Genomic DNA, 17285 nt, shown 5'->3' with positions numbered 1-17285 from the left:
AATATCATCAAGATATACAAAGAGGTCTGCACCCTGGAGTCCAGTGAGCACCTGGTCCATTAGACGCTGGAACGTCGCTGGTGCATTCTTGAGACCAAAGAGCATCCTGGTGTAATGATAATGTCCATTGGGTATGGAAAAAGCTGTTTTGATTTTATCTTTCTCATCCATGGGGATTTGATGGAGACCAGAGGAAAGGTCTAGCACTGAAAAATACTTTGCACCTCCCAACTGGTCCAGAATATCGATAATATTGGGAAGAGGATAGGCATCTGAGACAGTTTTTTCATTGAGATTCCGAAAATCTATCACCATACGCCACCTCTTATTAGCCGCTGAGTCTGCTTTTTTAGGAACTATCCAGATCGGGGAATTGTATGGAGAAGAAGAGGGTTCAATTATGTCTGACGCGAGTAAATCCTTGATTTGCTTCTGGATTTCTTCTTTATGGATTTGAGGGAACCTGTATTGTTTCGTTGAGATAGGAATTTCATCTGTAGTTGGAATTTTATGAGTCCTTACATTCGTACCCTGTAACCGGGAAGCTGGAAGCCGGGAACCGATCACCTGGAAGCTGGACTTGATAAGGGAATTTCGCAAAAATTCTAAGAATACTTTCTTTTTCTTCAGAATTTAGATTTTCCAAATGGAGACTATCGCCAAGTCTTTTCATTCTTTCTTCGACAGATTCTGATTCAATTCCATAACAGGTTTTGATTGGTTTTTCAGAATAATTCTCAATTTCCTCAATATATTGAGCAGGAATATTGAGTTCTCGTTCTTCCTTGTTGCAATTAATTACATAAATCCACATAATACCTTTATTATTGGTTACTAAAGTCTCTCCCCCATAAAGATTTTCTCTCAAATTTAATCGTGGTAAATACCTTTGTTTTATTTCTGTGTTCAATACTTTAATTCCCACCTTTTTCTTGCAACGAGGAGGAACTGTCACTTGAGTTTGCATTAGTGGAATTTTGATTCCCTTATTATTTATTCGCAAACTGCTGTCAGAAAAACAGAGCGTTGCTCTTTCGTTTCGTAAGAACTGCGCACCNAGGAATTGTATGGAGAAGAAGAGGGTTCAATTATGTCTGACGAGAGTAAATCTTTGATTTGCTTCTGGATTTCTTCTTTATGGATTTGAGGGAACCTGTATTGTTTCGTTGAGATAGGAATTTCATCTGTAGTTGGAATTTTATGAGTCATTACATTCGTACCCTGTAACCGATCACCTGGAAGCTGGACTTGATAAGGGAATTTCGCAAAAATTCTAAGAATACTTTCTTTTTCTTCAGAATTTAGATTTTCCAAATGGAGACTATCGCCAAGTCTTTTCATTCTTTCTTCGACAGATTCTGATTGAATTCCATAACAGATTTTGATTGGTTTTTCAGAATAATTCTCAATTTCCTCAATATATGCAGGAATATTGAGTTCTCGTTCTTCCTTGTTGCAATTAATTACATAAATCCACATAATACCTTTATTATTGGTTACTAAAGTCTCTCCCCCATAAAGATTTTCTCTCAAATTTAATCGTGGTAAATACCTTTGTTTTATTTCTGTGTTCAATACTTTAATTCCCACCTTTTTCTTGCAACGAGGAGGAACTGTCACTTGAGTTTGCATTAGTGGAATTTTGATTCCCTTATTATTTATTCGCAAACTGCTGTCAGAAAAACAGAGCGTTGCTCTTTCGTCTCGTAAGAACTGCGAACCTAATATACCATCGTATTTAATGGGGAAATCTGCACGAATAATCTGAAATTTGCATGTTACGGAATCAAACGTGATTTGAGCTTCGCCAATTGTCTCATCTGACCCTGGGGTAATACCTCTCAATGAAAAGCGTTTATCTCGATTAATTTTGATACCCGGTTTTAATGCATTTTCTTTCAATAAATTAATATCAGCCCCAGAGTCGACAAAGAGTCAATTTTTCATGTTTATCAAATCATCACTTGTGATAGTGACACAAGGGAGTGTCATCTGCTCAGCTTGATTGGTATTAATCGATCCTGATTTGAGGGAGTTTTGAGAATTTGACTGAGAATTTTGTCTATTGACATTGTTAGAATTATTATAACAATTAAGTGTAGAATGCCCAGTAGGATGGCTCATATGTAAAAAAAATTGAATTTCATAATTTTCGTGTTTGATAAAGATAACCAATGACATGGAAAGTACATGTGAATTTTTTCAAAATTTTTGAATCATTTTTCAAGGTTGCGCTGTGTAGTTTTATTTCTTATGGACTTTTACCCGCATCGTCGAGATCGAATGTGTCAATAATTTTTTAAAGACTCAATTATTACATCCCTCGGTGTTTCCCCTCCGTGAACCGTTCAGAGGGAGGTTTAAGAATAGAATTAATTTTTGTCTCAACAGAAAACTTATTACTTATAAAAATGAAAATCCTCATTTCTACTCAATTCAGTGATTTTTAGACGCCTCTAGCACGCTGGGTATCTGGCCGTTTTTCATCCCGATTCGGTTGATGTTTTATGGAACTATCTGATAATAATTCAAAGAAAAAAATTTTCTTCCCCACCAATTGAATTCTGAAAAAAATGCGAAAGATAATTCCTAAATTTCCAGTAAAGACAGGTGTCCGGCTCATGCGGTGCTTTTACAACGGTCGTAAACACAGAAATTGAGCCTACGCAAAAAATTTGACCTACCGAACTAACCTGCGCTGGGAAGGGACTGAACTCGCATCGTAGAGCTGCTTTAAAATTTAGCTGAAATTTTGTATATAGTTTTCATGTTTTCGGATGATGCATTCATGAAAAACTGATAAGAAAGGAGGAAAACCTTCTATGATGACTGTAGTGCGTCAGTAATACGCTTCAGGCGGCAGAAGGGGGCAAGGAAAATCCACGATAATGTCAGGGAGTGGTGGAAGAGGGGATTCCATTCATTAGGCCAGAAAAATTGTTCTTCAATATTTCATGTATCAAGTTTTTAATAACTTCTTATTCTTTGGTTTTTTGTATTTTTTATTCTTTGATTATTTTTGATATATTGAGAATTTTATATTTCCCATATATTTGAAAGAAGTGTCAACTACATTTGTAACAAAAAAGGCATTAGACAAACCTAACTTGACCCGAAGGAATCCTGGGTGCGTTTATTCAACTCAGCAGGTTAATTATGCTTATTTCCTTCAACTCTATTTTATATCATTATTTTTCGAAACATTTTAATTAATTTCATATATCCTTTAGATTGGAAAAATATATTTTGCCCATGAGGACTATCCAATTCTCAATATATCAAGAATAATCAGAGACTAGAGAATCCAAAAAAAAAAACAATTACCCAGGTGACACACCTGAACCCTCACTCGGAGCCATACTTACTACCTGACACGGGCGTATCATTGAGGATATTTAACTTCTACCCAAGTTTTATGACCTCTACTGCCAGTAGGTCAAAAATGTCAGTCAAACTTTGAACACACGGCGCAACCATCAAAATGCAGTTTAAAAATATGAAAAAATTCACAGGGGTATTTTATCAACTGAAGAATCATTTTTTGAGACGAAATCGGAAATATTCAGGAATATCCGTAAAATGGGCCACCCTAATACCCAGTCACTTTGCAATTAACACAATAACCCGGTTTATACTGACTGTGACATTGGTTCATCATGTGGCCCGTTTTCCCACAAGCATAACAAATTGTGTCATTTCTCATTATATTATTACCTGAACTCTGATTCTGTGTAACATTTACTCTGGCTGATCGGTGTGATCGATTGTGTGGATTATACGGTCCGTGATTTTTATAATGACCATTCTGATGATTTCGCGAATAATTGAGAGAGGGGCGATTGTTCTGGCTTTCTGTGTTGTTTGAAATTTTATTTTGCTCGTGCTTGAAAATATCGTTACGTTGTTCAATCTCTTTTTGTTTTTCAATCGCGATTTTAACAGCTGCTTTGAAATTTATCGGTTTTTCATTTGAAACTTGTGAACTCAACTCACCCCTCAAACCGCGAATAAAACTATCGCGAGCTCCCTCTTGTGTTGTCGCCAAAAGCCCGGCTGAAAGTTCAATTGGATATTTCTCTTGAATTAATTCTGTAATTCCCTGAATAACAACATTTATTCTCGCGACATAATCGATGATTTCTTCTTTCGGTTTTTGATGAATAATTGCCAGTTGACCCTGCCATTGAGAAAGTGTCTGGCGAGGTGCAAATGCTTGTTTGAGATTAGCAAAAATACTGTCAAGAGTCAAAATAGTCTGATTTGCAATATATTTGCTGGCTCTACCGGAAATCTTTGATTTTATCAATTGTATGAAATAAGTGTGATAAGTCGGTGATGCAAGCGAAACTGCTTATTTGCACAAATCGATGAAATTGTTTACTGGGATATTGTCTCCATTGAAGTTTGGAATTAAGTTTGAAATATCTTTGATGGACATTGAAGGCAGAGATTCTTGGCTGCTCCTACTCGCTCGAAGTAGTTATGAAATAATTATTTTAAAATTCCTAATAAATGCTTCTCTCTTCTAGAAAAACTAACTGAACTGAAAATTTTGTACTCTCTCTACTAGGCATGGAAGAAACTCCGGCCCGATCAGTGTATCTCGCTACTACTCAGTAAAACCGCAGAAAACCTGAGCAATACCCTGACTTGTCCATCCTCAAAAATGATACTTATTTCTAGACTTACAATTCTTTTACGAATTACAGCTAATCCAATTGTTTCACTTGTCACTATAATTTTCTCTTTGATTGACTAATTGCCCATAAATCTTCACTTCCACTTCGCACTTTATTCTGCTCGATGAATCCTCTGGAAACTGCCTGGCTGCAACCGCCCTAGACCTCTTAGGTGAAACTGCCGGAACTCCGCTTCACTCGATCCCGATGTTGATAGGAAAAATATTTAATTGAATTCAAAAATTCAAATTCCACTTCCGATGAATGCGGCTATCCCACCGTTGTCACCAATTTGTTATGTCTTATCCAAGTTACTAGGAGGACAGTAGCGCCATTTGGAATATTGAACGCCAAACTTTGAAGTGTGGATCCGTTAGCCGCTAAACCTCTGATGAGGACTCCATCGATGCTGACTCGTTCAATGATAGGATAATTGGATTGAAGGTTTATTTGTGAATAAATCCAAACACCAGTGCTTAGGAGAGCACATTAACACTTTTATTCAAAATAACTCTTGACTCAAACATCTAAAACTTGGACTACAAACTGGATGAACTTCTAATAAACTTATATAAACTCGTAAAAACTCTGAAGAAAAACTACTTGAAGAGAGAAGCTTGAAAAGTTGTCGGAACAACAGCCACGATGGGACTGACTTAAACTTAAGTTTTAAATCTAAGGGTCGGCTCAAAACACCTCCACTAGGCCAAAAAGTTGCGCGCGCAATCCTGGCCCAGAGGAAAGGGAAGAGGGGTAAGCCAAAACAGAACAGGGGAAATGAAAAGAGGGAAGAAGGAAAAGCGTGCGACGTCGCCAGTTTTCCTCTTGAGGGGTCACAGGCCCTCCGCGTAGGAATACAATGAACAAAGGAGAACCCAAACACGTGTGGACCACTTGAAATAGAGAAACTTTCGAAATATACCAGAATTGAGATTTTACGATTTTACGACTGTGACCGATGTGTTTATTTTTCTCTCTGAGTTTAGAATTTTCAGGAAAAGCCTTTCTGTAACGAATTTTGGAGAGTAATAAATTGAGAACTCAACTCAAGTACTTGACATTTACGATTGCTGGCAACGGTTTTTCTTACACTCGTCAAATTATTTTTTGTCCATTGTTCATTGTCCTCTGTTCGACCATTTTCTTGGTATTCTCAAATTTCATACTTTTTATATTCATTTTGAAATAATAATTCAAATCTCGCGGATTAAAATGGCCGATAAATAGTGCCATCTATAAAATTCAACGTCGGGACGTTACAAGATTTCTTATTTTCAAATTTAACAATGGAATTAAAATGTAATTTTACTTTCGGTTGACACTTCTGATCAGGCGATATAAAATTTTCGTACAATTTTTTACAGCATAATTTCTTCAACAAACATTAGCAATATGTCGAAAAATAATCGACCATATCGATATAATTATAATTGTGCGATTTATGTCTACTTTCTTTTTATAACTGCGCCGATGTAGCCATATCAATTACTAATACAGCATATTTAGGAATTGTGATAATAAAACAAAAAACTATTATATTGATTCTTGAAGCCAGTGATATACCGCAACCACGAATAAATATCATACTGAACATTTGAATACAAAATAGTTAGGCAGCGGAATTAATTAATGCCTCCAATCAAGAATTACTTCAATGTACTCTTGAAGATATGACTACTCTTGATGAACTAATATCTTCTTACTTGTATTTACGGTAAAAAATTGATAACTGTAAGGTCATTAACTGTAGTCTGAGTATACCGGCGGAATTACAACAGTATTTGAGGGTTGTATGTGATTAAAAATGATTACGGATATAGATTCTAACCAAGAAAGTAATCCTAAGAATAATATATCTACCAATGAATTTTTTTGACGAAAATTCCTTTAGTCTTCAGCCCTTGGATTACGTTAACGGGAATTAGAACTTGTAAGAACCTTTGCATTGATCTCCTTATAGAAATGGAACTAGCAGAATCCATAAAATTGTATTATTGAGTATGACGCTAAAAAATCAATAATAGTAGTTATATAACTCCCGTATAATTATACTATCGTACAACATGTATTCAACTATTCCAATCCAAGAGCCTATTCTTTAATGTAATTTTTAGTTTGAGATTATTCGAATCAGGCGCTTAAAAATACTGCGGATTTTCGATTTAGCCGAATGGTATAGCGAGCTCTGCTTTATCGACCTTGGATGATAAGGCAGGGAACAACATCTCGATCAAAGATACAAAACATAACGGACATATAATTAGCAGGCAATTAGCGAATTTTGGAATGAAACTAATTCCAATCATTTGGGAATAGTTTAGGATAGTTTAGGAATTAATTTCATAGTTTAGGAACAAATAGTTATTTATAATTAATTACTTTTTTATATGGCGTATAGTTAGCAGGTGGTATGACCAATCATTGATCGGACCGGTTTAGATCGATGTAAAATCACTTGGGAAGACCAAAAAACACTGACTTAGAGTTTGGGAATTAATACTTATTTTTTAATCAATTTTTTTCTAATTCTGACTGGGGGGCAGGTTGCGCACGCGCAGACTCCCCCGGGCGACCGTCAGCTGTGCGTTGAGCACTCAGTGATTGCATTGAGATTAACAGAATGAGTAAGTACTGTGCTTTAAATGTCTATTAAGTCTGGAATGATTAATTTCTTAGTACTTATTTCCTCGAATTATTTCATTTCTACGGTTCAAGACCAATGGGGCAAAGTGCCGGAATATCCAAATGATTTTTAAATATTAGTTTCTCAACAGAAAAACAATGTGATCAATGCTGGGGAAAGAGGTTAGAATCCTGGATATGGGAAAAAAATTCTTTAGTCTAAACCCTTCCCTTAAAAAAAATAAGAGAACGACGATCCTCATAGACTAGGACGAGGAATGTGTCGATATGAGATTGATGATTTGTCTTGTACAAATTCACAATATAAACCCTACTTTTCGAGACTCTGCGTGTGTTCCTGTTAACTCTCAATTCATCCTCCACGAAATGACCCAGGCAAATCGACTTCTGGAGGGAAAAGTTTATTTCTATCCATGTTTTTTTTCCTTGGAAAGAGACCTGAATGTCGAAATGCTTATTTCAACATCTTCAAAGGGGTGCCAAGGTGAAGCTTGGAGTCTTTAGCTGATGAGAATAACATTGAGCGTCATTTTTATGAGTTGTTGGTTTAGAATGCTCCTTGCATCCCAATTAGTTTCATCCAATAGAAACCCTCTTTTCTAATGTTTGTTTGATTCCATAGCGTGAAACTAGGCATTTTTTTTATTTCCGTCTCAAATAGATCGTCAAAAAATTTAAATCATCGGCTCACTAATTTTTTTATTTTGGCATGCCCCACCTAAAAATCATTGGGACGAGTAATTGAACTTTGAAATAGTAGGTAATAGGCGTTTAGTTGTAAAGAAAGAAAAAGTTGAGGAAAAATGAACTACTCAAAGCAATAATTTCCATATGGCATGTTAAAACAAAAGGAATGAGTAAAACGAAAAAATTAATTTTCTCACGATGTACTTGGAATTAAAAAAAAACATGTTTTACCCCATGGAATTTGACAAACTTGAAAAAAAAATTAACTGGATGAAAGTTGTGGTGCGAGAAGCTTTCCAAAACCCTGAAAAAATACGTTTTATCTCGATGTATGGAGCAGAACGGATTGAGTCCGAAATTTTGTTTTACTTTTCTAGGTAAAACATTTCTGTGATAAATTAATGATCGCTGAATGACTACCCTCATCGACTTTCAAGTTTCACCTTAGCACTTTCTCATTACTCTCTGGGTCTTGTTTTCAAACTTGTCGCTATCTATCGGGCAGACATTTCCATCTTCCTTTTTCACAATAGGCTTCCCTGATGTCGATGACATCATAACATTATGATGTTATAATATCAATATATTTTAGGTCATGGGGCGCCCTGCGAAAGTGAAGAGCACGGAAGTGATCCCACTTCTCGTAAAGAACATGGATATTTTCAAGACTAACGACTTCCCATCAACGACAGATAAGATTTGGACCAACCTAAGTGAGGCGCTGGGCAAGCGATGGCTGCCCCATTCGTGGTACACCCATGTGACTGAGGATAAAAAAGGGGATCTGACAGCTGCTCGCCAACAATATGGTATCTCCACACCATCTCCAAGAACTGTAGAAAAAACTGTAGAAAAAAAAGATGTCAGTGCTTCTGAGCTGTTCAGTGATGATTCAAAAGTTCAAAACTTGGAATCTTCGTTCAAAGATGAAGAAATGGATCCTAACTTGGAGGAATTTCACGTGTTCTTAGCATCTGCAGCCTGGGATAAAATGAAGCCCGATAACACTTCAGAATCAACGACAAGGCGATTGAAGGCAGGAATGTGGGTCAATCCAATCGCAAATGCATTTTATCTTAGATATAACATGCCCTGTGCACTCATCGGTGAGTGGTCCCAGGTGAAGACCGACGAGGATGGGTCAGTTCACTTGAAATTCCAACCAAAATGTAAGAGTAAAAAATGTAGCAATGTGTTCTTCGGAACGGCTAAGCATTCCGGGACAGGAGGTCTCAACCTGGATATCAGAGCTCGTGACACTCGTCATGAATCTCATGAAGATGTTAAACGTCCTTTGAATGGTTTGGAGAGGGTTCAGGTTGGAGACAATCTGGTAAAGCAGCAGCCAGAGAACTATCGAAAGGAACTACTCCGAGATAACATGCACTTCGGTGAATCCGTGCCACCAACGGTCAGGCGAGGATATATTTATCGTCAAGCCAAAGCAGAGGCAGTCAAACGTGCTTATTGTTACATCGTAACCCGTTCAAATCTACGCGCGCGCTGAATGCTAGTTTTTATCTAGTTCGCCACGCCACCGCTGCGAATTNGTGCAACGGCCACCTCATATCTTCGTAATTTAATTACGAATATCGTCTCGGAATCACACAACGTGTGATTCCATAACCTATCTTTCGCATTATCGACACGCGTGTGTGTGTGTACATGTCCATAGCTGCGTCCGACAGTTCACATCGTAGTGTTCTTAGGACAGACATTGCAGTGTGGTAGCGTGTGTGTATGTGTATGTAAAACAAGTGTCATTCGCAGTTGTAATCGATCCATTATATCCTAATCAATAAATCTGGGTTTTTTATGCCGTAACGGCTTTTTCCCATCCAATTTTGTGTTCGAATTATTTAATCCCTTTTTTTTTGTGTGTTTGTTTTTTATCGATTATTCGTGATTTTTAATTCGACTATCATACCACCTAGGGTATGATAGCCTGTACGTCATTTCACTTATGCTATTCCGAAGGGAGATAAAAGAGATCAGCTGACAATCATTCGGGACCTTATCGTAGACCCTGAGTACTCTTACAATATTCTGGATCTCTCTATTCACCCATTCCACCTAACATATTGCACAAATGAACAATCCTATGTGTACAAAGAATATCGTCGGATTGGGGGGAATCCGAAAATTATTCCCGATGCGACGGGATGTGTAGTCAACATATTCGAGAAAGCTCCTGGACTTCTGACAGGTCATATATTTTTGTACACGATAACTATTAGTTTTGAAAAGAAAACTATTCCTGTATATCAGGTTCTCACGGAGACAGGATGCTGACTTCTTAATTTTTTGGTTGAGGACTTGGATTAGGATATGTAAAGTATCACCACCACGACAGGCCATAAGCGATCAAGAGCGGGCCTTAATGGTAGCGCACTGCGTAGCGTTTAATGGAGTGACAATTAAACAATATGTCAATAAGGTTTTTTCATTGGCTGCAAGCGATGTTAAGAAGGAGGAGAAACATTTCCCTGCGACGACAATCATTAGGATTGATATCGCTCATTTTATGGCTGCAGCAGCTCGGCTGGAATGCTTTAAGGACAACACCAGGTTTCGATTGAAAAGATTTTATATAAGAGCAATCGCTCTCCTAGTAGATTGTGAGTCACTTCAGGAATTTCAGCTAGTTTTCATTCTCACATGCCTGGTGGCTATGATGCCTGTGAATGATTACGTTGTAGAATTTCCAAATGCAGTAGAATTATGTGGTGATCGCTCTCTAGGGCTTGGGGAATCAAAAATGACTGCAGAGCAAGCACGAAAACGTTTGGAGGAATACATTTCTCTGCGTGGACCCATAATCGAGAACCTTCACGACCAAAGTGACAATGACAAGCTGGAAGTTTCTCAGAATTTCCAAGAATTGCCTGAAGAAACAAAGACAACTCGGATATCGATTACACACAACTGGATCAAGCGTTTAATTTCATTAGTTAACCCTGAGAAACCTAAGAGCATTCCAGGAAGAGTGGAGAACGCCCTTTATTTCCCCCATCTTGTTGATGAGCTCGAGAGGATCGCTAAAGAGTTTCCTCTTTGGAGCTCGGCTGTACTACCAAGTTCTTTCGTGCCAGACCACGCTTCAACAGCTGCTTAAGAGGGTTATTTCAATCAGCTGAAGAATCGCATATTCGGGCATATCAAGTTGCCCTGTAATTTCCATATTTTTTTCAAAGAACATTTGAAAGATATATGGGGTGCCCAGAATGAAATGGCAGCTGAGTTAAAGGCTTTCATTTATAGACCATAAGAACAATCCCCTCCGTTATCATCCGAATCTGGAGAATCCAAAGATTTTCATCAAAATGAAAATAAAGAGAATATCACCTTGACTCCTGGCTTCAAGAAGACCGTCTTGGATGACTCAGATTTTGGTTCTAAGATGGAATGGCGTGGAATAGTTATTGACGAGGGGAAGGCAAAATTCCATCATGAAGCGACTAAAATTGATGATTCCCAGACTACTTCTACTGATTTCAATTTTAATACAGGGGATATCTATTCTGAAGTGCTTAATTTGGAGGATGATGCACTTTTTGGATTGCTCGAGAAGGATCTACTGGACAATGATTATAATAATAATTAATCTGTTAATAATGGGAACGAGAAGGTGGAGGATCTCAATGTAATCAAAACTGAGTCCTCGGTGTTGCTTGATGGGGAACCACAATTCGCAAGTACTTTGGCTAATAATTCCGAGGATCCTCCTGAACTGAGCTCCTTTCCTGTATTACGTGATAAAACCAACATGAAGTCCAAGGATTGTGGTAAAGGCACTCAACGAGGTGGAAAAGTGCCTAGAGGAAAGAAACGAGCAGCTTACTTTGCTCCATACCCACAAATCAAGATTCTCAATAAAAATGGATCATTTGGCAAGAAAGGCAATTTCTTGCCTAATGGTTCTGTCAGCCCAATCGTTAAATACCAAGGGATGGGGATTAAATTGATAAGGACCTGTGGATACGATAGTTTCGTGCACATCCTCCAATACGCTGCATTAGATGACACCAAATACGCCTAATTCCTTGAAATTTCTAAGAATGAACTGTCGAAATTCGTTTTAGAATTCCTCAAGCATGGTGCCACTACTACAAATCTACTACGTCGATGTGCCCTCCTGTGTAATCATTATCCCCTAAGATCACCAAGGAATGCGACTTCATTAGATCCCTATACGTTGGATTGTAAAGATACGTTGACGATGATTTGGAGAGGATGCTTCGCTGAACCAGTGGCATACCGTCGAACGCAATGCGACAACATTAAATGTTCAGTTGGAACGTCGAGGCCGCTGTACGATTTGTCGGTTGATCATCATATTATCTGCGACAAGGGTTTCAGAGAGGGCTTACCCCTAGCAATTGATGTATTTCGGTCTTGGAGCTGTAAGAGAGTTGGCTGTAGAGGCACAGTGAACGAGGTACTCGAGTGCAAGCCCACCATTTTCATTGAGCTCGACATCCGGGACTTCAGTGCGGGTGGTGGTAACACAAAGATAAAATGTAAATTGGAAGATATACCCGATGAATTGAATTTAGGAGAAATATATCTGTGAGCAATATTGATGCATATGCTGCAACTGATATTCAACTATTGACTCATTCCTTCCTTTCTCCTTCCAGATTAATTGGAGTCATTGAATTCCAGCCTAACATGGAACATTTCGTGGCTCATTGTCGACGAAAAAATGGTTGGCCAGAAGTTGATGATCTCAGCCTAGGACCTCGCACAGAGGAAGCTGCTTTTGAGTTCATTCCCTTTGGCGCCCTTTATATTCGCACATGAAATGACCCCAAAAGTGCCTTACGATACAATCTCGGGAGTAGGTACGGGGAAAATGAACAAGTCCTGTGATATTTATAGTAGAAAGAATAATTAGTGATTCATTAGAAGTTATAGAGAGAGATATATGGATTTATAAGATGTTGAAAAGACAGATGGAGAGACATAAAATTGAAAAATATTTGTAGCGCTTTATTTTCATTGGCAATATTTTCTTGGGAGTATTTACTGCTGAGTATTATTATTAGTATTTTTTTGTTATTCAAGCAAAAAATCCAAGAAAATGATCTCAAAGAAGCAAGTTTTTATACCAAGGGTAGAGAATAGAATAGGAATTCGTTATTTATTAAGTGTTATGAAGTATTATTACGAAGATGGATGTTTCGTACTCATGTATGATACTTTGAAATATTCATTACTGATTTTTCATGAGACTTGTATGCTTCCATCTCTGAAATATTTACTTGTTTAGGTTGCAGCGATGATAATTATAAAATGACATTGTTACGTAACAAAATCCATGGGACGTTGAAGTTTTCATTCTCAAAATTAGTCATTCTGACATTTGTCCCTCTCTCTTCATGTTCAAGAGAAAATGTTTGGAAGACGCAAAAAACATGAAAAAATAATTTTGCTACATCATTGATTCATATGACTTGGAGGTTTGTATTTCTAAATTTAATTATTCTAGAATTCAAGAATTTTTCGTTATCAATATGCAAGGAAAAAGTTGCTAAAGGTTCTTTTGAAGAAACAAGTCTTCTGGTAATGAAGGTAGAAACGTTGATGTGTACTCCATCAAATGTTTTACAGTATTAAGAATATGGGGAGATATGTAATTGAAAAATGTTTGCAGCACTTTGTGCATATGTGTAATACTTACTCCACAGTATTTATTTTTGAATTTCATCATTCCTGATTAGTGTACGCGATCACTAAAATAGTTAAGTGTCGAAATAAGAATAACAACAAGGGGAAATCATTCCGCAACTTAAAAAAATTCCTATGACTTGAAAGTTCGTCAGCTTAAATTTGAAGATTCTGAAGATCGATAATTTTTTTCCATCAGTACTGGAGCAAAAAACCTCCAAAAATTCTTTTAGAGAAGTAAGTCTTGTGGAACTGAGTATATAAACGTTAATTTGTAATTTATGAGACGTTACAAAAGATTATCAGGGAAAGATATATCGTACAAAACTATTTGTAATACCTTGATATTGTTTTATTTGTTCAGGTGTTCACGTAGGTAGTAATATAGGTTTATAGTGTTAGTACTATACGTTTATATGAAACAAGATGCTGAACGTCTTGTTTTACCAGAAATCATAAAAAAAATGTGGACACATTCCATGCTAAGAAATTCGTTAGTACATTGTTCTTGATGCATTAGTGTGTTTACCTAGTAAGAGAATTCAAAAGTTTATTGAAATTTTAATAAAACAATGTTTGATTACAATAAGTTTTGTCTCAATTAGCTCCTCTTCCCCTATTTGTACCCTCCAAAGCTTTCGAGTGCAATCAGAACCAATCCTGAAGACAGAATATGGAAGATGAGACATAAGTTCCACATGGACCTTTCTTGCAGTCTGTAGATGACAACTCAATGAGGTTCTTTTGTACAGACTAACGTGACAAACATCTGGATGATGACATAATGACGTTCATCGTATAAAGTTATTGTGTCTTACCTTCCCAGTTATGCTATTCCTAGCAGGTGTACCTGGCAACATTTCATAGGTTGCCCTGACATTGGGAAAAATTGCTCGAAATGTCTTAATTATTTAGCCATCAGGTTAAAGCATCACAAACACTCACTAATCCTTTCTTTCAGACCCATGACGACTATCATTCATTGGAGTCATGTCAGCGCTTGTGCAGACCTCATTTTGGATTTAAATGATTCCTCACCCGTTAGGGGGAAATTCAATAACTTGGATCGTCTGATTTCCATTGACAGTATTCATCGATTTCCAGGACATTTTTTCTCTGAAGATCCAACTGTGACAATCCGACTGACACTCACATCAAACCATTGAACAATTTTGAGATTGATGGGATCGAATCATTGTGTCATGAAACAAAAATAACTCCTCACGTGTTTATAATTTATTTATCCGGCACATTTCAGTTTTGAACAAATGCCAAAACAGTCTTGATGTATGAAGGCGTGGAGAAACAGCACAGCTGATCGTCCTCGGGCGTACGCCTGTTTAGGTTTAGGGTTCTGGAATCCTATGACAAATTCCCAATCTCCGTTTTGAAATGTAGAAAAAAAAATTTCCTTTATTCTTACTACTGAACAAAATGGTCTAACAGTTAAAATTTTATCTACGTACATCAGAGATTGAATTCAAGAATATTTTTCAAAATTACTTTTATTGAAAATTATACAGAAAAATCATCTTTCTTTATTGCAGAATTGAAACCGAAGATTTGCCCAGTGATGTTGCCAGCGTTTGTAGGGTGACTCGATGAACTCATAGTGTTAACCCAGTATTTATTCCAGAAGGATTCCAATGTACGCTTGTCCAACGATTACTTGGAATAAAAGTGTTCCAGAGGGTGATACGGATTGCAACGAACTCCAAAATATTCGATTTTATTGAGTAGCATCGTCTGCTACTCTCAGGGGGCTTGCTTCCCTGGTTTGAAGTCCTAGAAAGAGTAGAAAAGTTTGGAATGATGAGGAATTTAGTTGGATGAAGAATTATGCTTTGATGAATGAATGGATACCCCAGTAAATACTTATGAGTCTAATTCAGCCTCCAAGTACAACTCAGATCAAACCCGAAGATAAAAAGGATCATATGAGACTCTGATTCAACATAAATCATAGTTTGGGTTGTTCAATTGGTAACATTCATTGTAATTATTTTGAAAATTGATTTTTTGTAGGAAGTTTTCAAAAAGGGACTCCTCAGAATCCTGTTCATTAATTAAAAATGTTTGCATGTTCAGTCTCAATTGTCATTACAAAAAATCGTTTTCGAATTTTTAAGAATGGAAAACTATTGAAAAATCAAATCCCTTCAAGCTCACGTCCTTTGACTTAAAAATAGTTGTTTTCAAGGTACTCACTAAAACAAACTTTTCCAAATTTCACATTCTTATTAAAAAATTCCCTAGTGTCCTTTCAACATACATGTCATCAATAATTATCTGGAGTGAATACCTCAGAGAATCGTTGTTCAATCCCAAAGATGTTGACAAAAAAAAATATTCTCATGGAATTCTTACCTTTTGCAAATATATCCATTAAATACGATTTCCTGACACTTGACGAAATTATATCCTCTGTAGTATTCATCACAAGTTCAAAGGATTCTCGTCCAATTGGATTCCCATTCCTTATATTCAGAAGTGCAGGCCAAGATAAATCATTTTTCTTCGCCTGCCTGAAATGGCCCCTGGCTCAATCTTCCAGATTCCCATTCCCTGGGTGCTTTCAATGGACTCTCCTCATCCTGAACATGAGATACTGATTCAACAACAATCAGGTCCATCATCCCAAATTATGGTTTGCACTGGTATTTGGGTGATGTTCATCAATTCCGCCTACTCCTGAATGACTTAGGATTATCCAGAAGAGAGAACTTTATGTCTGTTGGCTCATCTCATCCCCATTGACTTTGTTGATGGCCTTCCAGGGTATTTTTTTCTCCCAAACCCTCCAATTGTACATTGACACAGGCACTGCATTGAACCCCACAATGTTGAAGTCGATGGTATGAAATAATTTCAGCATTAAATACGAATGATTCCCCAAATATTGTTAATTAATTGAATTGGTTTTAATGCACTAAACCAACATCAAAACAAACACTTCCAATCCGCATGCGATTGCGAGGGGCGAGCACTCAACAGCTGACGGTCCTCCGGGGGAGTCTGCGCGTGTGCAACCTGCCCCCCAAGTCAGAATTAGAAAAAAGTTAATTAAAAAATAAGTATTAATTCCCAAACTCTAAGTCAGTGTTTTTTGGTTTTCCCAAATGATTTTACATCGATCTAAACTGGTCCGATCAATGATTAGTCATACCACCTGCTAACTGTACGCCATATAAAAAAGTAAATAATTATAAATAAACTATTTGTTCCTAAACTATGAAATTAATTCCTAAACTATCCTAAACTATTCCCAAATGATTGGAATTGGTTTCATTCCAAAATTCGCTAATTGCCTGCTAATTAAATGTCCGTGTTATGTTTTGACCGTCCCCTAGTTGGATGGGTCTAAACTAGGTACATCCGCAAATAATGGTACAGGAAGTGGCGGCCATTTTTCTCAGCAGTTTCGGGGGTAGGGCCATCTAGAATCACTGTAGGGAACTGAAAAAGAGAATTTCTTTACCTGTTGTNGGTTTCATTCCAAAATTCGCTAATTGCCTGCTAATTAAATGTCCGTGTTATGTTTTGACCGTCCCCTAGTTGGATGGGTCTAAACTAGGTACATCCGCAAATAATGGTACAGGAAGTGGC

The 17285-nt window shown here is 37.2% G+C and overlaps 2 protein-coding genes and 1 long non-coding RNA gene across 3 annotated transcripts; 2 read left to right on the top strand and 1 right to left on the bottom strand.

The window, feature by feature from the left end:
* Window positions 1-7276: 7276 nt before the first annotated feature.
* LOC107046162 lies at window positions 7277-9552 on the top strand. Its single transcript, XM_015268684.1, has 2 exons — window positions 7277-7303; window positions 8602-9552. The coding sequence occupies exon 2, from the start codon at window positions 8605-8607 to the stop codon at window positions 9514-9516; it is 912 nt and encodes a 303-aa protein (XP_015124170.1). The 5' UTR covers window positions 7277-7303; window positions 8602-8604; the 3' UTR covers window positions 9517-9552.
* An 837-nt stretch (window positions 9553-10389) lies between these two features.
* On the top strand, window positions 10390-14197 carry LOC107046159. The gene is given in 3 exon segments (XM_015268682.2): window positions 10390-11595; window positions 11638-12578; window positions 12650-14197. Coding segments are annotated over 3 exon segments (2310 nt in total). The 3' UTR covers window positions 12813-14197.
* Window positions 14198-15166: 969 nt separating this feature from the next.
* Window positions 15167-16788, bottom strand: LOC107046161. Its single transcript, XR_001461520.1, has 2 exons — window positions 16047-16788; window positions 15167-15464 (listed from the first exon to the last, which is right to left on the bottom strand). It is a non-coding gene; the product is annotated as an uncharacterized LOC107046161 (long non-coding RNA).
* Between the last annotated feature and the right edge of the window lie 497 nt (window positions 16789-17285).

Source organism: Diachasma alloeum, unplaced genomic scaffold (genome assembly GCF_001412515.2).
Source record: "Diachasma alloeum isolate Michigan unplaced genomic scaffold, Dall2.0 Dall_scaffold_01223, whole genome shotgun sequence".
Lineage (NCBI taxonomy): Eukaryota > Metazoa > Arthropoda > Insecta > Hymenoptera > Braconidae > Diachasma > Diachasma alloeum.
This window is presented reverse-complemented; position numbering and strand designations above follow the sequence as displayed.

Coding starts and splice junctions, on each gene's coding strand:
- LOC107046162 (XM_015268684.1), top strand. CDS start 8,605: ATGGGGCGCCCTGCGAAAGTGAAGAGCACGGAAGTGATCCCACTTCTC.